This window comes from Alexandromys fortis, unplaced genomic scaffold (genome assembly GCF_014885135.2).
Source record: "Alexandromys fortis isolate MF-2015 unplaced genomic scaffold, M_Fortis_MF-2015_v1.1 scaffold_81, whole genome shotgun sequence".
In the NCBI taxonomy this organism is placed as follows: Eukaryota; Metazoa; Chordata; class Mammalia; order Rodentia; family Cricetidae; genus Alexandromys; species Alexandromys fortis.
In genome coordinates, this window is record NW_026067960.1 from 4,518,104 (window position 1) to 4,539,882 (window position 21,779).

At 46.0% G+C, this 21,779-nt stretch overlaps 2 protein-coding genes across 3 annotated transcripts in view; one reads left to right on the top strand and one right to left on the bottom strand.

Moving 5' to 3' along the window:
* The window catches only part of LOC126508048 (serine/threonine-protein phosphatase 4 regulatory subunit 1-like), an 82,214-nt gene extending 69,844 nt beyond the window's left edge, over positions 1-12,370 (bottom strand). Inside the window, 2 exon segments of the mRNA XM_050152927.1 lie at positions 12,164-12,208; positions 12,348-12,370. Coding sequence (XP_050008884.1) covers positions 12,164-12,208; positions 12,348-12,354 — 52 coding nt within the window. The 5' untranslated portion in view covers positions 12,355-12,370.
* A 282-nt stretch (positions 12,371-12,652) lies between these two features.
* Rab22a (RAB22A, member RAS oncogene family) overlaps positions 12,653-21,779 on the top strand; it is a 48,002-nt gene continuing 38,875 nt past the window's right edge. The window contains exons 1-2 of one of the 2 annotated variants that reach the window (XM_050152943.1): positions 12,653-12,967; positions 14,333-14,412. In XM_050152943.1, coding sequence (XP_050008900.1) covers positions 12,932-12,967; positions 14,333-14,412 — 116 coding nt within the window. In that variant the 5' untranslated portion in view covers positions 12,653-12,931. The remainder of the gene's footprint in view (positions 12,968-14,332; positions 14,413-21,779) is intronic. The other variant, XM_050152944.1, reaches the window with a different exon arrangement.

A 21,779-nucleotide genomic window follows, 5' to 3' on the forward strand; every position in this document is an offset into this window, starting at 1 on the left:
CCTGGCCTTCTAAGCATCCAAAGCCCCTCCCAGGGCTGAATTACCACCATCCTCCAGGCGGTGGCCAATGCTTCCTTGCAAATGGTGCATCACATCTGTTTAAACTGGGAGCAAATGAGGTTGAGACTGCCCATTCTCACGGTGTGCAAGCCAGCAATGGCTTCCATGTGGATGGCCAAGGTGTGCTGACCAGGTGCTCAGAAGAATAACCTTGCCTGTGACATTTTACTGTTTCTTCTCATTATGTCTTCAAAGACAAACTCAATCAATCAACAACTGATGAGCTCAGTAATAACAAAGCAGGCTGTCTCCACCCTGATACCGCTGAGATCTGGACACTCTGCTGTGGGCCCTACTGCTTCAGCAGCACTCTGTGCCTCACACCCCACATGCCAGGAGCATTCCTTTCCTTTCAGGAAGGAAGGAGAGGATGGCAAGATGTCTGTCACTGAGCCACACCTAAGGAGCCTGAGGTCTCAGCATAACTACCCAAGAAGCCTTCACCTCTACTCATTGTTCGAGCTGTCCCCAACATGCTCCCATCAATGAGACTTGGTTCCATGCCTAGAACACTCTTCCCTTGATGTCCTCTCAGACAACTTTCTTTAAAAACAACAACAATAAAACACCATCTTCATTCTCCTGCCCGATCTCCTTTTCTATTTTTCCAACAAACTCCTCACCTTCAGAAGGAAAAAGCATGTTTGCTGTTCATCAGCTGTGTCCCCTCCCCCTCCCTCAAGTCCGGAGTACGAAGCTCTGATGAGCTCATTGATATGCCTGGCACACACAGACACTCAATAAAAGGTGCGGAATGAATGAGCGAATGGTAAAAACCTGTGTCCCCCGGCGAGGAAAGCAGCACGGAAAGCAATGTAGGCTCTTAAAAGGATTTTCTAGGATTTACATTTCCGGCCACTGCTAAGATGGCATGCTGTCTGGCAACTGTTGACAGGGACTACGGGTGAGGTCTACATGATGGTATCAGGGGCAGTCAACTCTTCTGGGAGCCAACAAGTCCAGGCTGAACATAAACACCGAGTCAGGCATGAAAAATGAAGTAGTATATGAATAATTCCTTGTTCAATTGTTTTCACTGTATGTTTTGCATTTGGGGAATAAAAGTTACCGGCTCCATTCATGAAAGCTTAATACAATGCAGAGAAGCAAGGCCTGCTGGAGAAAACAATTCCTATTAGTAACTTCACATCAACTGGTCCAATTAAGAGAGCAAATAAACCAATACTGATCATGTTTTAGTTCATTTGCCATCAAGGTTAGGATAAACTGCCAGTGCCAGGTTCACATAGGACACCACTACCTCTGCAACAAAGGATAAATAATTAGATCCATAAAGAAGCAGTTGGAGAAGAGCTTAGAAGTGCTATTGTAATCTTCAAGTATGCTTTTCTTCCCAGAATCTCACGTGCTCGGCACCCAGTCTCTGTCTACTGCATGGTGGTAGGTGCGCATGCACATACCCCCCCACACACACACACCTAAGCCTGTTTCTACTGAATTGTGCCCAAGGTCCCTGCTGTGAGCAGCTATGGCTGCTACTTGCCTTACAGGGAAGAATCCCAAGTTCAAATCTCCACTTCAGTAACTCATACAAACATCTCATTTCTACCATTCAGCCAAGTCAACATGGTTCTGAGCTCTCACAACCAAAATGAAGATGTTTTCAGTGAGGTTGTACCCATTTTGCAAAGAACAAAATTTATTTTCCTTTGATCCTAAAGCCAGACAATTACAAAAAAAAGTTTTAAAAATCAAGAACCTTCAGGTCAGAGAAGGGGAATTAGCCTTCACAATGCTAAACAAGTTAGTCACTCAACAGTTGTCTAAAAAAAATGACTACTGTCTTCACCATCTTTACTATCCAACAGGTGGAATGAAGGGCAAATGGGACCAGGGATTTCAGTGACCCGACATGTCCCTGAGTGCCTATGCGAAAGTCACTGCCTCTCAACTTCTTACTGCAGGCTGTATAGGAGTAAATATTTAAGCCTCCTGTTAGACAAATGTGCTTCACAGGACCAAAGAACAGATCTAATCTACAGAAAGAAAAGAAACCCATCAGATTATTCACAGCAAGAAAAGCATCAAAAGCTCAGTATGAAAGCTGTTGATAAGCACCAAAGCCATTGTGAAAACACCCTCTCCATTCACAGTCACCCAGAACTCAGCAAAGCCCTGCAGTCCCCAGAAGTATAGGCTCCTGGGCACCAAGGCCATCATCTAGGAAACAGCATTCAGTCCCAAAGGGAAGAACCAAGGGAAATGCCACACACAAACAAGAGGTAAGCCCATTAGGCAAATGATCTGAGCTGGGCCCTGAAGAACAAGTGAGAATCTGTCATTGGGAAGAAAGTAAAAGTCAGAGGAAGAGAAAAGAACATTCAGGATACAAAGCAAGAGCACAGCAGAGGCAGGACAGTCTGCCAACTCTGGTCCAGCGATTCAGGAAGTCTCATAGGAAGCCACCAGGCCCTGACTGAGTAGCCACAGTATAATTGGTTTTAAGTGGAAAGGTGAGGAAAACTAAACACAGCAATGCACAGCCAATGAGATACCTTTATTGGTTCAGACATGAGCAGAGCTGAAGCTGCAGGCAGAATGTTCCAGCACGTCCATCCCAGCAAGCATTTTCATTAAGAATCCGTTCTCCGGGCAGTCCCGATATTTACGACTCTCCATTCAACATGTCATCCTGTCACTATAACTCTGTGTGAGATATGACACCAAGGGCCAGACCAATTATCCACACGATCCAATATTCTGTCTCTGACATAGCACTAGGGGACACTGGGTAGAGAGCATGATGGACATGGTCCTCTATGTCTACTTCTGGCTCAAAATATTACATTACTTGACTGAGGCCAAGGTGGTTAACCTTATTCTCAAAATCTGTACGTAAAAAAGAGAAAAGGGGGCCGGGCGGTGGTGGCGCACGCTTTTAATCCCAGCACTTGGGAGGCAGAGGCAGGTGGATCTCTGTGAGTTCGAGACCAGCCTGGTCTACAGAGCTAGTTCCAGGACAGGCTCCAAAGCCACAGAGAAACCCTGTCTCGAAAAACCAAAAAAAAAAAAAAAAAAAAAGAGAGAGAGAGAGAAAAGGGGGCATCATTTGGAATTCAGGGAAACAATAATTAAATATACAAAGGTTTCACTAGTCTCTCCCTGAACAATCAGTTTCTAAAAGTCCGGAGTGATTTGGGGAGACTTGAGTAGCCATTCCCCATCCTGCTATTCAGAGGGTCTCCTTCTCCTTAACAGGTTCCAAGGATGAATACAAGACCTTAAATGGTGACTACTTCTACTAGCTAGGCTAGATCCACCAAATCTCAAAGAACATTTCTGATTGGTCACTCATTTGGGGAAATGACCCTTCACAGCAGGACCCTGTTGACTTAACTGAATTTCAAAGGCAAGTTATACCAAAACAAAGTGTCTATATCAGCGTCCTCCTCTAACAAGCCCCCACAAATGTATGAGCCCTTGAAAGAGCCCATCCGTCGACAGTGCTTCATATGGCAACATCTCTGAGGGCCACCGATAGTTAGATCTGACACCATGCTCTGGGCTGGCTGGAAAGGCCAGCTTAATTCATGAGCAGCCAGCCATCCTTTCCACACCATGCATACATGGAGATTCTTCTTTGATTTGTGGATTTAATCACAGCTTCCAAAACCTGTCATGATTTATGACTGTGACTTTTACACTGACGGTCAATAGGAAACATTTACTCGGGTTAGCTGATTGGTGAGACTGCTGCATCTAAGCAATTCCTAAGCCTCCCTTTAGAGTGACACATTTCACCTTGTCAGCAAACCCATTGGCCGGGGGCAGATCTGGAGACGGTGATTCCTCATTGACACAGTACTGATAAATAGAACAATTATTTAAAGAGGCAATGAATTCACTAGTCAGACTTGAAACTCATTCAAACAGATGAGAAGGACCTAAAAGGACGCTTTCTGCCTCTGTGCTGGGGAGGTTTCTATCTTCCTCCTATTAAAACTATTTAAAAGCACCAAGCAGCTTTGTCCCAATAAAGTTGCTTCTCTTTGGCCAATCTAATAGTGGATCACACTTTTCCCAGATAAGAACAAACTCTTCCATAGACAGACTTTATAGGAGCTTTATGGTTCATGAAGTCTGTGGTATTTTAAATAAGGGTGGCCCCATAGACTCATATATTTGAATGCTTAGCCCACAGATGGTAGAACTGTTTGGGAAGGATTGGGAGATATGGCCTTTTGGAATAGATGTGTCACTGGGCATGGGCTTGGAGATTTCAAAACTCAAAGCCATTCCCAGTTCACTCTCTCTGTTCCGAGCTTATGGATCAAGATGTGAGCTCTCAGTTGCTGCTGGAATGCCACGCCCACCTACAGCCATGTCCCCCCCCCCCCCCCCCCCCCCCCCCCCCCCCCCCCCCCCCCCCCCGCCATGATGGTCATGGACTCTAATTCTCCAAAACTGTAAGCCTTTGGTAAATTCGTTAGTCTGTCAGCTGCCTTGATCATAAGGCCATGTCACAGCAGTCGAGAAGTGGGCCAAGCCCAAGCCTAGCCCAGTTCCTCCTGCTTTCTTCTCTTTTCCCTTCCAACTCCTGACTCTCTGGGCACTCCTCATCAGCCTGGATGTCTTGTTTTTTTTTTTTTTTTTTTTTTTTTTTTGATGTCTTGGTTTTTTGAGAAGGGGTCTCACTATGTATTTCTGGCTGGCTCGAACTCATAGCAATATGTCAACCTCTGCCTCCTAGATGTTGAGTTAAAAAGCGGTCTCACCACGCCCAGCTGGATTAAAAGGTGTTTGTCACCATTCCTTTTTTTAAAAAAATATAAAGTAGCATACAGATAGAACAGTGCTCCAATACAAGTACACCCGAAGGGTTTCACACAGAACATGCCTATCCAGTGAGTGCTCCAGGAAGTCAGAGACCTTCCCCAGCAGCTCCAAACTTTGCCTGGCTCCCCTACCCTTCCTCCCTCCACATAGCCTGGACAACTGTGCCAGCCGAATCACTCCATGAACCCTTACATTCTGGCTTCTTTTACATTCCAGACACTCATCGAAATTGGTGGGGAGGGCTCTCTAGATTTCTGCTAAAGCCAAAGCTTCCCACTGTGACTACACCAGTCTACACCTATTCTGCTCTCCGTGGATATCTGAGTAGGCTCAAGTCTAACTCTGCCAAAGAGCTGTTATGAAGAGAACCCCTGAGAAGCACTCTCCACCTGGCATACAAGCAAGAGTGGGATGCTATAGCATTCAAATCTTTGAGGAAGGAGTTGTTTATGATTTTTGTCTTTTCATGAAATTTTCAGAGTAAATACAAAGAGTACTTATGTGTTCTGGAATCTTCCATTCACAAGGGAAAGCCTTCTCACCCAGCTTCTTGAGTTGGTGTGTTTTCTCCTGCTAGGTTTTGTGTCCTGCAACATGTCCAACATTCAGCCACTGCCTGGTAAGTGCTCAATGGGGAGCCTCTGAGCAACTGGCCTTGGCTGCCCTGCTGAACTTCCCACGCCTTCCCAACTCACTCCTATTTCCCTCTGAGCTAGGCTGACCATTCACTCACTGGAATCTCTCAACTGCCAAATACCCTGAAGTGTTTCTAGTTCTCATCTTAGCTAACCCCTCTGAAGCAAGTGGTGTCCATTCATTTTATTCCAGCACCAAAGCATTCTCCAAGCTACCTGGTGCCATCTGCTGCACTAGACCACAGCAATAAAAGGTCAACACAATGCATTCTGATGAGCAACAGAGCCATTTGGCCACGCCCATGTCAAATGCTGCCACAGAGTGGTACAGAGTTTCAGAACAAGGAGAATGGCATCTAGCCCTATTTGTATTAATTAAGAGCAAACAGGCGTCCCACAAGCTCTAGCTCTGAGGTCACTCTTCCCTGATCATTAGGAACCGCTATCAACCTCATCCCCTTGTGTGTGTCACACCGAAATCCTTTACCGGCAGCCTGAGAGCACAAGGGACCAGCCCTTCTCTTGATCTGCAGCTCTTCTCGCACCTCCTTTCCTGAAAGCATGCTCAGCTCTAGTCACACCCTGGTTCAAGCTCTCCAGCGGCTCCCCAGGAGTTCCTGAGCAAAAAGCAAACACTTCACCTTGCAGAGGGGCTGAAGGACCATGTGGGGTGTTGCTGTACCATGACATGTCTCTGATCTCTTCTGTTTATCATTCCCTGTGTGTCAGACATACAGATGCTCCGCTGGTCCTTGACTTGGAGGGGCCATTTGTGAACTATTTCTTGGCCTCTTCACATGAAAACCTCCACCTTCACTCCAATCTCAACTCAAGAACCCCTCCACAAAGCCCCAGAGGATTGTCTGGCCATTTGACACAATCAGCCCCTGCAGTCCTCCAGCACTGTGCTGGCACCTTCTCTTTTACTGCCTTGCCCCTGAGAATCTTACTCGGAAGTCCAGGTAGACTGGACTTGGGATTCTCTTGTCTCAGCTTCATACATGCTGGGACTACACATGCAAACCAACGCACCTGGCTGTGCTGGCACTTGGAACAACATTCATGATTGTCTGTCCTCAAGGCATCTACCACAACCTGAGACTCTGACCTGCTGAACATTGGGCTCTGTTACTGAACTCGCACAGTTCTGAATCTATAATGCCTGTAGTAGTACCCACAACTTAAGGGGCCTTTAGTAAACACCCAGCGAATGGATGGATGGATGATGTCTCTAAAGATTAGTGTCTGAGACAAATTCTGCAGCCAGCTCCCTGGTATCACTCACTAGATTGTGTACATTATTTTGGACAACTTATTTAACCTGTCTTCACCTCTTGTCAGCCTTACTCAGCAACAACACTGGGTTAAAAGTGTTTACCTCTTCCAGGGCTTATATGTAGTTTCTATAATAAAATTTCCGCCAGCCCTAGAGGAGTTATATCTTACTCATTTTTATTTACTGTGAGTTTATGAGGGCTTGCATATCAACTGTGGTGCACATGTGGAGGTCAGAAGGAAAGTTGTAGGAGATGTTCTCTCCTTCTACTGTGTGGAACCAAACTGAGGTCAGCAGGCTTGGCAGCAAATACCTTTATCCAAGCAATCTTACCAGCCCTGCAATTAAGTAAAATGCTAGAAATATTCAGATCAGAGCTTCACATCGTTAGTCCTAAAGAAATGGTAGCTTTGGGCTAGAGAGAAGACTCAGCAGTTAAGAGCACATACTGTTCTTGCAGAAGAAGAGAATTCGATTGCCAGCTTTTACTCTGGGCAGCTCACTGGTCTTTTTAACCTCAGCTAAAAGGAATCCGATGACTCTGGCCTCCATGGGCACCGTACTCACATGCACGAACCCACACACAAAATAAGCAAATAAATAAAAACTAAACAGTGGTTTTGTACCACTGCTTGAGTAAGTGAGTCTCCTGCCTCAGCCTCCCATAACAGAAGCTGAAGCAAAGCATTCAGAGCCGTCTACTGTCTTCTGCTTAGCCCTGAATATGACTGGTCAGGATGTAGATTCTTCTCTAGCAGTCTCCAGGCCTATTTCCTAGTGTCGCCCCACCCTTTCCACAGACTTCCCAAGCCTTCCATGTTACCATCTGAAGACAAAGCACGCCATCTGGAAACCCAACCTTTAGATTTTCTTGGGTAACTTAGGGAGACCCTGTTGCAAAACTTAAAAGTAAGTAAGTTGGTGGGGGTGTGAGTCAGTAGCAGAGAGCAATGCCTATTGTGCAGAGGCCCCACCCTCAGCACCAGAAAGAAAAGCTACTGCTTTTATTATTTTTAGTAATCCTTCTTTAGATTTGTCTTATTATTTTATGTGTATGTGAGTGTTTTGCCTGTGTGCACATTCATGCATCACGCCCACACCTGGTGTCTGTAGAGTTCAAAAGAGGGTGTTGATCCCCCCAGAGCTACAATTACAGACTGGTGTGGGCCAACACCCAGCTGCTGGGAATTGAACCTGGGTCATCCGCAAGAACAAGTACTCTTAACTGCTAAGCCAACCCTCCAGCCACAAAAGGCTTTCTTTTTAATTAGCTTTTGTTGAAAATTCTGTTTAAAACTTTACTAAAGTTTCTTTATGATACGACTTTACTTGTATTTTCTAATGAAAGGTGCACAGACCCAAACACTGACAACTCTCCAGGACGTGCTGACATCTACCTGTTTGCCTCATAAGAACCCAGGAATGACAAGGCACCAGGCTGGGAGGGGAGCCACTCTGGACTTCCTGCACTGCGCATCCACCAAGAGGAAAGAGTGGATGTCTTCATCCCCAGCAGCCACAGGAGACCAAACATCAAGTATGAGTAACTTGTTCGAGGTTATTCAACCAAGCAGTGGTCCTCAAAAAATATTCTGCTCACAAACCCAGCAGGAAAGACACCTCGACAGGTGGGCCCAGCTCCTCCACAGATGACAGAATTCACTGCTCCAATGTGACAGTTTCATTTCACGGGGGTGACCAGCAAACCACTTGCCCTGAGCCAAGTTCAGCCCTCTCTTGCGTCAATAAAGCTTCAATAGCACACATCCAGGCCCAAATACATGCACATCTGTGGCTTATGGTCTGTGTGTGGTTGGTGATGTGTGTGGTTTACGGGCATGTTTATATGATTTATGGTGTGTATGTATGACTATGTATTTGTGTGAACTTTATGGATATATTTTGTATGGTTGGTGGTGTGTGTAGTTTATGGTATGTGTATATGTATATAGCTGTGAGGTTTATGTATATGTTTGTGTGGTTTACTCGTGCATCTGTGTTCATATGATTTACATTATATGGTTTGGGGTGTATGTGTATTATGTATGTTTCTGATTTACAGTTACTTCTCGGAAATATGTTGGGGGAGGAGTATCATTGCTTTCAGGATGTGTATATGTATGTGTTTGCATTTGTGTTATTTACAGGGTGTGAGGATACAGCTGGTGTGTGTGTCTATATGTGTGTATGTTGTCTGTGTGGTTTATGGTTGATTCCAAGGTGTGTGTGAGGGTGTGTTTGTAGTTCACGGTTGGTTCAGTATGCAACTTCAGAGCTTAAAAGTGCGTCACATACCTTCTGGCCTGAAAAGCTCAAAATTATTACCATCTAAGCCTTCATGGAAATAAATATATATTGGTCAACTTCTAAGAATGGTCTACTGTCTGAGGTTTGCTCTACAAGTATTAGAATCCTCAACTAGCTCTTGATTCTGTTCAAATTATTTCACTTGACAGGGAGATTTCGGTAAACAATAGTTGCCAATATTTGATTCACAGTCACACTGTACAAAGAAAAAACTCAATGGCTGCATTTATGGTTCAAGTTAGCACACTGTCTGCAACTGGTGCAATGCGGGTATAGAGTAGCTGCAGTTCTTGGAAAGAGACTGTCGCAGACAGAACAAAGTGTGTAGGTGAAATGCGATGTGTTTTCCTCTGGAAGTCTTTCATTCAAGGTTGAACAGGCACCACCCCCTCCAGCGTTCTATATTCCACCAGCTGAGCTAATCCTATTTTCACCAAAGATCCAGACATCATTTATTGGCACCTTGCTTTTCTCATAAACAGAAGCATGCCCTCTCCCAAGTTCCTTCACTGATACCTCTTGAAAACTAAACATCTGAAAAGAAATGTGGTCTCCTGAACACTGATGTATTTTTCACCAGGGTCTTTGGAAGCTAAATGCATCCCAAAATAACTTACAGCATATTCAGAATTGAAATCCAGCCTTCCAACTCCTCCTGCAAAGGTCTGATCATTTGTGACACTTTCATCTCATTTTTTAAAATCTTTTACTATGGAAATTTTCAAATATGCAAAAAAATGAAAGGAAAGTCCCCAGCCACTAGCTTCTACAAGTACCAGCATTCTGCAATTTTTCCAGTGGATCCCTCCTCCCAACGTTTTGTTTGCTATTTGTTAGAGCGTTTGAAAGCTCATTTCACACACCAAGTCATTTCACTCATGAATGCTTATTTCTGTTAGGGCTCTTCCTTTGAAGAAAAACATGATACCATTATCACCACCAAAATAATAAATAATAATTCTTAATGTTATCTAATATTCAATCTCACTTCATTTCATACTGGTTCTGTTCAAGCAAGGATCCAAATATGACCACATACTGTGTGCTCCAGATTAGTCTCTTAAGTCTGTTTCCAAGTGCCATAGAGCCCTGGCACTCCTCAATCATCCATCCCTGGATGAACAGCTCTCACCAACAGTGACACCTCTTCAGCCTCTGCGCACTGTAAACGAACCCCGACTCCTTTAGAATTCCCTAGGCAGACCCTAACGGCCCTACCGCCCACCTGCAACCCCGGCTGAAAACCAGAATGGAAGACTACCTCCCTCCCTCAACAAGCCAGCCCCAGAAAATCCCATCTTTTCTGGGCCGCTCTGGCCTGGAGACTCTGGAAGGCTTAAAGCAAGGCACCCACTCATCACACCTTCGTTCTGAGATCAGCCAAACCTAATCAAGGATCACCAAGTAAATCAGACATTACTGTTATCAGTATCGATATGAATTTGCACCTATACCATACAGGGCATGAGGTTATAAAAAGGATGGCCAGAGTCCCTGCCCACAGGAACCTGACCTAAACCAAGTGTCAGTGGTTCTCAACCTGTGGGTCGATTTGGGGTCACATATCAGATCCCCTGCACGCCAGATATTTACATTCCGATTCCTAACAGTAGCAAAATTACAGTTGGAAATGAAGTAGCAACCAAATTAACTTTATGGTTGGGGTCACCACAGCATGAGGAACTATATTAAAGGGTCACGACATTAGGAAGATTGAGAACCACCGATTTAGATAGACCGCCCAAATCACCCAAGGAGACAACAGATAAAGGAGCACCCAAACTGACAACTCCTGGGTAAAGAGTATCTGTCAGGTCAATCCACACAGTGAGACAAAAAGACCAGGAGTTAGGAGGAACAAAATGTGTCTTCTTTACCATTTTATGCCACACTAGATCTTAAACGCTCTGACTCCCAGTCTTATTTGTAAGCCAGGATAATCCCACTTACTTCCCAGAGGAGCAGCCACTATTTACTGAGTGTTTATGGTGCACAAGAACTCATGTCACCTTCTATGGGGGGTTAATCTTCACAAAATCCCTCATTATGCGGCCCTGGCCAGCCTAGAACCCACCACGTAGAGCAAGTTGGCCTCAAATCCATAAAAGACTTATGAGGTGGGCAGTTTTTATTCTCATTCTGCAGATGAAATGACCAATTAGGCTCTAAGTGGCAGGGTGACCTGCCCCAGATCACAGCACAGCTACAGTGCCACTGGACATCACCTGGCGGCTCCCCGACTCAAGAGCTAGGCCTCCTCACCATTGACTTCTATTTTCTCTTCAAGTGTCAAGCGACATTAATAAAGTTGACTCCTTCTGGGTAGAGAGACAAAGTGTGCTCAACACTGCAAGGTCTACCCAAAATTCTCAGTCAACAACTCTTATCACTAGGGACGTGCCGGAAGGGAGGGAAGAGGACCAATAACCAAGAAGGCCCAGCTGACTATGGCTACTTTGGGGACTTGTGCTGGCCTCATACACCAGCAAGCCTCCCAGGGTTTGTTATTTTTCTGATATATCTTTGGTCCCCTCGGGCCTGTGAGGGAGATCCGGGGAATAGTGGCTGTTTCTAGTTCATCTTTGTTACTGCTCAGAAACCCATCAAATGACCTGGCCAGGAAGAGGTAGGCACTGGGGAAAAAAATGTGTTGTCTAGAAAAGCCAAAGGTTCATTCATTCATTAATCACACATTCGAACTCGCATGTCGAAGTAGTATCTCTCTCAGCTACTGTCCCTTAAAAATAATCCCAGAGAAAAAGAGCAGGCTAGAAGGGTCAAGTGGAAGAGACCCACTCAAAACGAGGGAAGCAGTGTGCTCCAAGAAGAGATGGAGCTGGGGCCACAGTACAGGAGGCTCACACGCCCTGACGATTTCTCTCAGCTCCCAGAGCAGCTAAGGGAGAAACTGACAGGAAGTCAAAGTTTCCAACAGACCCAAGTCCTGGCCGGGGAAGCAGTGTCACCTGAGGAAATGGGCTCGTAGGGGAAGGAAGGCTCGACCTGAGGTTCCCGCCCCGTCTAAGTGCACCCTACAATCCTCCAAGAGAGACCCAAAGAGGGGCGGGGCTCCCCAACTGTTACTTACAGTCGTCTAAGTCATCCTGCAAGTCCACAAAGTACAGGGGGATCTCTGAAAAATCAAAAGGCACACAAGGAGTTACGCGGGGCGGCGCGGGCGGCGAGTCCCGGGCTCGCGGGGGTGGGACGGGGAGGCTCCCGGGGAGGGGGAGGGGAGCCGCTCGGAGACCCCGGAGCCTGGACACACTCACCCGCCATCTTGGGATGGGCTGGAGGGCGGGGCTGGAGGCGGAGCGAGACCGGAGGTCACGCCCCTCCACCGCGCTCCGCCCACCCGCCTGCACCCGCTCACCCGCCATCTTGGGGATGGGTGGGAGGTGGAGCTAGGGGCGTGGCGATGCCACGATTACACCCCCACCCCGTTCCGCCCGCTCCTCAGAGGCGCCCGGGCCGAGCTGGAGGGCGGGGCGAGACTGAGGCTCCGCCCCTGAGGCTCCGCCCATCCGCCTGGGAGCCGCGGGCCGGCCGCCCCGCCCTCGCGGCGAAGGTGGCTGCCTAAGTGGGCGGGGAGGTCAGGTGACCCTGCCGGCGTCCCAAGATGGCGGCGGCTGTAGCGCCCGGGAGGCCGAGGGAGCGTCCGGCCTGTTGAGGTGCCTCCGAGGGGCAAGCGACGGGTCGGCCGGACCGAAGGGCGGCGGCGGAGGCACGGCCGCCCGGCGTGCAGAGCCGGGGCTGGGCGGTGCCACCGGCAGCGGTGCCGGGGGATGCTGGTGCTGGGCCGGGCCTCTCCCTCAACTTAGGGCGGCGGCAGGCCCGCACCCCTGGTCCCCGGACCATGGCGCTGAGGGAACTCAAAGTGTGCCTGCTGGGGGTGAGTGGCGGCGGGCCGGGTCCCGTGGGCGGCGGAGGCCAAGTGGGCGGGTCCAGGCATCCCTGGGCCCCTTGCACCCCTTCCCGCCCTGTGCGGGATGCCGCCCCTCCGCAGACCCCTGGGCCGTCCGGACCCCCAGGCTGTGCCCCACCCAAGGCCCCGAGGTATCGGGGTGGTCCCCGGCGCCCCAGAGAGGTGTCCTCTTTCCATCCCACAGTGAAGCGGCCCGCGGGTAGTTTCCTTCCAACTTTGCGAGGGACTCCTTTGAAGTTGGCCACGTCTCTCAAAGTTAACCCCCTAGCAGGTCTTTAGGTTTTTATGAGCGCCCTTGGCCTACTTTCTGCAGTGTGGGATACTTTTGAACTTTTGGAACGTCTCTGACACTTCTGCAAGAGTTACTTTCAAAAGTTTACTCTCCTAGTGGAGAAAGGAGGAGTCCATACCAGGAAGCTTCCAGGACTTTGAAGCTTCAGCTTCCGGTCCTCTGTTGGTAGTTTGGCCATCCCAAAGCCTTCTGATGGTCTTCTTCCTGAGTTTCTGTTATAATGACCGACTGAAAAGAATTTCAATAACTAGACGTTTTTTACCCCTCTACTAGGGTGGGGCTAGGGTTCATCCGGGATTACTCAGGCCCAGCTTGGAAGCGCAGAGTTTCCTGGTATGTGTGAAAAGGCCTTCGAGTTGTCACTTTACTCAAGAGGCAGAAGCATGGGGTCTTTTTCTTCGTGGAGGGAGGAGGAGCATCCTAGTTATTGAACCTAAAACTTTGTACATGCTAGGCCAGCCTGTCCCACCCAGCTTTGTGTATCCCTAGCTTGTTTCTGTTTTACAGCAGGATCTTAAGGAGCTGCCGAGGCTCTCCTTGAAGTCTGCATAGCCTCAGCAAGCCTTGAACCTGGAACTTCCCCACTTCAACCTCCCAGATTTGCTGGGATTGTAGGCCTGTACCACTAGGCAGGCCAGCCTGGGTCTTTCAAGAGGTTCTAGTGTCTCTTAATCTTAAAAACTACAAAACCCTTCCCTAGTACTTTTTAAATATTTTTAAAAAAAGTTTCCCACTGTGTAGCCATGACTGGCACAGAATTCGCTTTGTAGGCTAAGAAATCTTTGTACCACAGAGATCTGCCTGCCTCTGCATCCCAAGTGCTGGAATCAAAAGCATCCACTACTGGGCCTGGCCCCAGTAATACAGTTTGAAGTAAAATTACTTCACTGACGCAATGCAAAAGTCTTTGTGTCCCTCAACTTAGAAGATCGACAGATGTGGGTGCTTTTTCTAAAATTCCCCACTTTATGCCACAAAGTGGGTTTGGGCGTCTACAAATAGCAAGCTTTTCCTCAGTTACACATCTTACTCTCTTTCAGGACACTGGTGTGGGTAAATCAAGCATCGTATGGCGATTCGTGGAAGACAGTTTTGATCCGAATATCAATCCTACCATAGGGTAAGAGAACAAGTTTATTTAATATACTTCGTAGAATGCATGAAAAGTCATTTCAAGGAAAAAAATGTGTTGCTGGTGTAACCCGTGTCATCTTGAGTTGAGTGAAATTTTGAGTTCCAAATCCTCTTGAGCAGTGTAATACTGGTAACAGTAATGAAATAATAAAGTAACTTCAGAATGCTGGTGTTTTTGTTTTTTGCTTTTTTCGGTCTCTAGTATTTTTGGTCAGTAAAGTTGACTGTCTAAAGAGATTTTGAAGGTCTGATTATTTTTCATTCGGTGTGTGAATGTCAGTGTAGTGCCCTCTTTGAAGGCCAGAGGAATCAGATGACCACGGAGGTGGTTGTGAACTGCCTGCTGTGGGTCCTGGGAACCAAACTCAAGTCCTCTGGAGAGCACTGCTTTTTACTGCTGAGCCATCTCCCCAGCCTCAGAGAATTAACAAAAATCTTTTCTATTTAAATGTCATAGGGGTGATCATGGGATTAATTCTAATTTTTCTGTGTGAGAACTTAAGAGCTGCGTAGACTCTACTATTAAATTAAAAGCTTAATTTAATTTAATTACAACTAAATAATGATTATGTACTGTTTATTCTGAAAATCCTGCCAGTCAAATGGTTTCCTGTCTTTAAAGAAAAATTGTGTGTGGTTCATCATCAGGCTGTGCTGTGTCTTGGTGGTCCTGTGAAGACCATTCTCTGCCTTACAGGGAACAACTTCACCGAGAATTTGTTAAATCTCTGGGTTTCTTACACATTGGAGAGCATGCAGATGAAATCCACCACTCTGTCTGTAGTTGCAATAGCATACTTCCAGAAGAACTGGGTGTGTCCACATGTTTGGAGTTGTCACCTCCCACGTTGGGTCCTCTTGGTACCTGCATTACAAAGTGACCAGAAGTGTGGATGAGTCAATGAGTGACATACTTCATTCACACCGAGTCACAGCTGGAAACCCAAGAACCACAAATAGTAAATACCACCTCAGTTCCTTTTGGATGAGTAGAGAGAAGTGCATGCCATGCCTTGGCCCAATCAGGCTCCCACTGTGTCGCAGGCTATTATCTTTGCTAATATTTTACAATAAAGACTATAAAGCCCCCTCCTTCTTTATCCTAGCTACCTTTCTGCCTTTAACTTCCTCTCCCTTGACTAGCACCTCAGTGATCCATATACCTCTCTGGAGTTCTAGGTCCCCAGCTTTTCTTCACTTTCTCCCTATCCTGCAGCTCTGCTGCCCATGTATCCTGATGAATTCCAGCAGCATCCCCTCCTCCCACTGTCTTGCTACTTAAGCTGGAAGAGAACCTGCCACTTTGTCATCTGTCACTCTGTGCAGCTCACTGTCAACACAATTCCACCTCACCGCTCATGTCACTGAATCCACCTCTGGGTACTAGTCATGGTGGGAACACCACAACAAACCCAGTGGGTATTTTTCAAAAAAGTTGGGTCTCAGCCATAAGGTGTTCGGGTATAGCGGGTGTTCTGGATGCTGGTGATTTATATCTGACTTCAGCAAACTGTAGCCTTGTGCCCTGCCTGCTTTCTTTGTAAATAAAGCATTGCTGAAGCAGTCACACCTGTCTACTGTTTCTAGGCTGTCCTGACCAAAGGCAGGGGTCCTGTGGCACAGAAAGCCAGGATTTGCTATCTAGCACTATGGCACTTTTATTTATTTTTGCAGCAGGCAAAAATATTTAGGCTTAGGTAGGACTAAAACTTAATATGTAGCCTAGGATGACTCAGTCTCCTGAGTGCTGGGATGAGCCATCATATGTCTAACCTGGTACTTTTCAGAATACATTTACTGAATCCTGATTTGGACATACTCTGTTCATATCAAATAGCTTCCCTGTGGGTTAAGAGAGAAGCAGGTTCTGTAACTATTGTGTAGAAAATGATTCTTTAGCATATCTCTGTGATGTCAGCACAAAGCAGGCCCTGACCTGCCTAAGGTTGCCTGATTCCTGCGGGTCCCATGGAAAATGGGAAGCACTTAATAACGCTGACATTTAAATACTGAAAGATGAGTGGATTATACTTTGTAGGAAGTTAAGAAACTGTGTTTGCAGAGGAGTATGTCACTTGGTAGGAGTGAGAGGTGGCAAGAAGTAATCTGGACAGCCCTGGGAGTTTGAAGGACCAGCCAGGTGGAAAAGGGTCTGAATTGAGCGAGGACAGAGAGTAAGACCAGGAAGAGTGGCCAGCAAGGCTGTTGAGACAAAGATCAGGCAAGGAGCCTTAAATATGGGGAGTGAGTCACCATGATAGGTGCAAACCAGGTGTAATGGAGTGAGGTCCCTTGTCTTCTCTGGTTCCTTCCCTCCACCCGAGGCTGCCTCTTTCACTGGGACTGCTTGGCCTCTCCTACTGCTGAAGTAAGCCTTGGGCTTCTTCAAATCGTGTCCTCTTTGTTCCCAAAACATCCTTTCACCTGGGTCATGTGACCCAACTTGAGCTCCTCCTAGTCTTTTCCTTGGCCACTGGTCCAAAGCTATGGTTTAGACTTAGCTCCCTAAAGAAGTGGATGTCTCTCCCCTGCTCCTCAGTGTCTTCTTCCCTGATGGCCCAAATGAGCTATGGAATAGGGAAGAGCCTTGGGCTCAGAGAACCTTCTTGTTTGTGGACTTGACTTGGGACCTCAGTGAGTGTCCGCAGTGAACACTGGCTGGGAGAATTTCCACTCCAGTGGCCAGGCTGCTGTTGGATTTGTCTGGCTCATAACTGCTTTGTGGGTTTGATGAGGAGTCACTGAAGATTCACTGGTTTAGCATAGGGAGTATTGTTAAGTGTTGGCAGTAGCTGGTAAGACATCAACCACATGCTATAATTCCATCCCTCAAGGAACACATGAGGAGGATGAGGACCCCATTAGAGTCATTACTGTGATGAGCTGAAATAATCCTTGGAAGCTCATTGTGTCCCTTGGGTGTGCTGGAATAGAGAGGTTGCCGTCACTGTGGGTCCCACACTGTTAACACCAAATTCTCTCCTAAGAGCCAACCTGGAAGAGATTGTACTCACCAGGTAGCCTGTGCCCATAGGTGATCCACAGATACCTGGGAGCTCTGTGTTCTTGTGACTGCACTTGTAAGCAACCACTGGAAGGCTTGGACCCCTGTTCCTCTTTTCCTGGGGAGGGAGCAGAACTAGCAAATCCTCAGATACCAAAGTCACACCTTTTCCTCCCAGCCAATCACCACGGTTCTCATCCAAACCTCCACAGTGTCACCTGACATGGAGGACTTCAGAATGAAACACAGACACCTCTGGATTGCTGGATTGTGGCTCTGCCACTTGCTAGCCAGTTAGTTAGCCAATGGCAGTTAAATCTATAATCTGTTTCTTCAACAAAGTAAAGGTTAGTGGGACCATCCCCTTATTGTTGGGAGGATTCAAAATAATGCAGGTTAAGTGTGAAGCAAAGAGTTGTAGAGATATTGGAGTCAATAAATCACACAGCTGTTACTATATCTTGTTTTTTTTTTTTTTTTTTTTTTTAAATGCTTCATGATTGAACAGAAGGACTCAGCGTTCTAGGCAGGCATCCTGTAAGTTGTATCCCCGGTGTGCTTGGTCTCTAGGAAAGTGAATGCAGGAGGATGGGAAGTTGCAGGCCAGCCTGGACTACATAACAAGCTCCTCTAGGACTGGGTGGGGTGGGGTGGAGAGGAGCAGGAGTTTTACAGAAGAGAATGGTCCTAGGGCTTTTAAATTCATCTTACAGCCCTGTCTACTTAGACCCATTTCTTAGAGGCAACCGCTGTTGCCATGGTGTGCAGCTATTTTCTGATCTCTCCTTAGTTCCTCACAGGCACACACACACACTGCACCCCTCCTCCCACTCCCACCACCAATTTTAGACATTATCTACTGATTTTCTCTTTAAAATGTGGATCCTAGCTGTCCTCCCGCCTCCTATACATTTGTCTTCCCTCCATTTTGCTATTACATTCTGTCATTGAACCACAGCATGGTGAATATTTAAATACACACCCTCACACACTAGGCCAGCTGCGTATTTCCCAGCTCTCACTGTACTTAGTTATTGTGGGCTTGTTAAATTATGTAAGCTCTTTGTGCCTGTATTTGCATATTGGGAGTACTCTGTTGATACCTTAGAGAGGTGGTTGTGAGAATTGGGTTAAAGCACATAAACATGGTGCAGAATGGCACATGGTGTACAGTAAACATCTTAGCAGTCGTTATTTCATAATAAACCTGTAAAGCTTAGAGTTTAGGTGAGCAGAATTCGACTATAACCCCACTGCTTTTGAGTATTGTGAGAATAGTCTAGCAGTTTATACATTGGAGTTCCCGTTGGATGTAAAGCACAGTTGAGGTTTGTGCCGGATGCTGTGTTCTCACTGAGGACTGTTACTTAGAATTCTGTGGTGAACATTCTTTAATGTGCCAGGGGCACACACACAGGCACATACAGCCCTTGCCATGACACCACTGTGTCACAAAGCTGTGCATCTTCAGTTCTAGTGAGTATCTTGAAGTATTCTCATCCACCGGCAGCTCTTGGGTGCTTGGATGCCCCGACCCTCCACAGCTTGTGTAATATGGCTCTTACTAGCATCGCCTAGTCGATCTTCTTAGGTGGAGGGGGCTGTCTTGTTCTAGTTTCTGTTTCTCTGGTGACTGCAGAGACTGGATATTTCAACATTGTGTTCAAACCATGGACAATTTGCTGGTCACTCACTGCCTTGCATGTGTCACTCTGTCATCTGTGTCTGGCGGTTTTGTGTCCCATTGTGTGACAAGCCTCTGCCATCTGAACAGCTTTCTGGTGAACAGAGTTCTCTCCTTGATTGTGTTCACCCCATCGCTTGACCTCTGCACCTCCACCCTTGTACCTACCCAGGCAGCTACTAAGAAGCTTCTATCAGTCTTCTTGATCTTCAGATAATTCAGCTGCTGGTTATATACTTCTAATAATGTTTTGTCTTGAAGACTTTTTTTTGAGATTTAATCCATATTACTAAATGTATTACTAGCATGTACCTTTATATTACTAAGTAGTGTTTCATTGCATGGGATATACCAAAATGTATTCACTGGCTAGTTGATAAGCTAAAATAGAGTTTACAATTTTTTGCTACTATTAATAAAACATATCTATTTGGACATAAGTTTTCTTTTAGATATATATCTCAAGTTATATTATCTAGAAGTACCTTTTCTGGGTCATGTACTAAATATTTATTTAATTTTCATTAAGAAACTTTCAGATTTTTCCAAAATATTCATATCATCTAGGTGTGGTGATACACACCTTTAATCCTAGCCCTTGAGAGGTACAGGCAGGAGGAACAGTGGATTCAAGGTCAGCCTGTAGGTAGTAAGTTCAAGGCCAGCCAGGGCTACGTAGTAAGACCCTGTCACAAAGCAAATACTCATTTTGTGTTCCATCCAGGACACTGTGTAAGTTGGGATGATTTCACAGTTTTCCAAATCTGTCAGTCCTCTCTGAAATGCCAGCCACCCTCTTAGTCTGTGATGCACTACACTGGTTTTGATTTGCAACTCCCTACTACTGCCCAAGGGTGTGCTCATCTTGTCCTGCACTTATATTGGTCTAGTTCGAAGTGTGTTGTTTCGTGTCTACCCATCAGTAGTGTTTTATGTCTTACCAGTATCTTAAGAAGGACAGTTTCTTTCTGTTCTATTCATGGCATCAGCTTGTGTCCTATATATCCAAGACCAGGATTTTCTCCTATGCTCTAGATTTTGATTTTTAGTTTTAGTTTTGTTTCTGTGTTTTAAGACAGTCTCGATAGGTATCCCTGGCTGACCTAGAACTCAGAGATCCACTGCTTCTGCACACATTTATTACTGGGATTAAAATGTGTGCCGCCTAGCCCTTGATCTAGAATTTCCGTAACTTTGTTCTAAGATTGGCCTGTGGTCTGTTTGTCTTACTGTGCTTGCTGTGTGAGGTAGTACTTTCCCCATGGTCACTCTGGGCATTGGCTGCAGGGAGCTCAGCATCTATCTGTTCACGCCTTTGCACCTTTGTCAGAAATGGGCTGATGGGGTGGGGGTTGGTTCCAGTTTTGGAAATGTGGCAGTTACTGAATTGTATTACTTTTCAAATTTGTTTTGTTCTTGTAGGCACTTTGGATATGTGTATAGATTTTTAGGGACACAATGCCTAATTCTTTGAGCATCTACTGAAAATCTGACTGGGAACCTTCTGACTAGTTTGGGGGAATTGATAACCCAATAGTATTTGTTCTTCTCTGACCATGAACATGATGATTCCTCTGTTCCTTAGGTCTCAGAGTGTATGCACTCTCCCTTTCGTGCGCTCGCGCTCTCTCTCTCTCTCTCTCTCTCTCTCTCACTCTCTCTTTCTCTCTCTCTCTCTCAACACATGGACAGACACACACACACACACACACACCTTAAATTCACCTTGTAGTCAAAGCTGATTTTGACTGTCTAGTCCTGTTCTCTCTGTCTCATTAGATCCTTTTCTTCCTGTTAGCATTTTTAGTTGTCACTGTACATTACATGCCTTGTATATATTTTACTGAGTTTATCTCAAAATGCTTCATGGCTTTTGTTTCCTTTGCTTTGGGATTCTTTGTTGGTTTGGGAACAAGGTCTTGATGTGTATCCTAAGCTGTCCTAAAACTCATAATCTTCCAGCTTCGGTTTGCTACTATAGATAGTCTTCATTTTAATTGCATGCTGATAACATGTAGACACAAATTGCTGTGGCTTTGCCTAATTGAGTTAGCTAAGGCAACTTTTCTGAGAATTCCTTGAGCTTTTCTCTGGTACACAGTTAGTCACTGTGGTCAGGCACTTCTGCCTTTCTGGTTCACACACATTTGCTTTTTCTTCTACTTCCTTACTACACCAAGGAGATAGGTGCAATAAAGTTAGGGCCCACCATTGAGGTGTAGACAGCCAGGCCCTTTGTCTTCCTAACCTTGTAGCAAAAGGGACTCATCGGGCCCTTTTGTAGTTAAACTCAATGGCTGCTCCTGCTACGGACTGGATGCCTTCTCTACCCAGAGTTAATAAGAAATTGATTTTGATTTTATTAGGATATACATATGTATTTCCTCTTTTTGGCCTAGAACCTCCTCTATCCTAGAAAAGGTTGTGTGTTTACTATTGTGTGAGGTGTTGGATGAATGGATGTTAGCAAAGACGCGCTTATTAATAGTGGTGTTTGTATGGCCCTTATTCTGTTGCCTGCACTGAAAGGAGTATTTGAACTCTGAATGATGATAACCTTTATTTTTTGCTTAGAGTGTTGTAAAGTCTTTGTTCTGAGTGTCTGTATGTACCATGGTTTCTTGATATGCACCCCAACCCCACCCTCACCTCCACGCCTAATAAG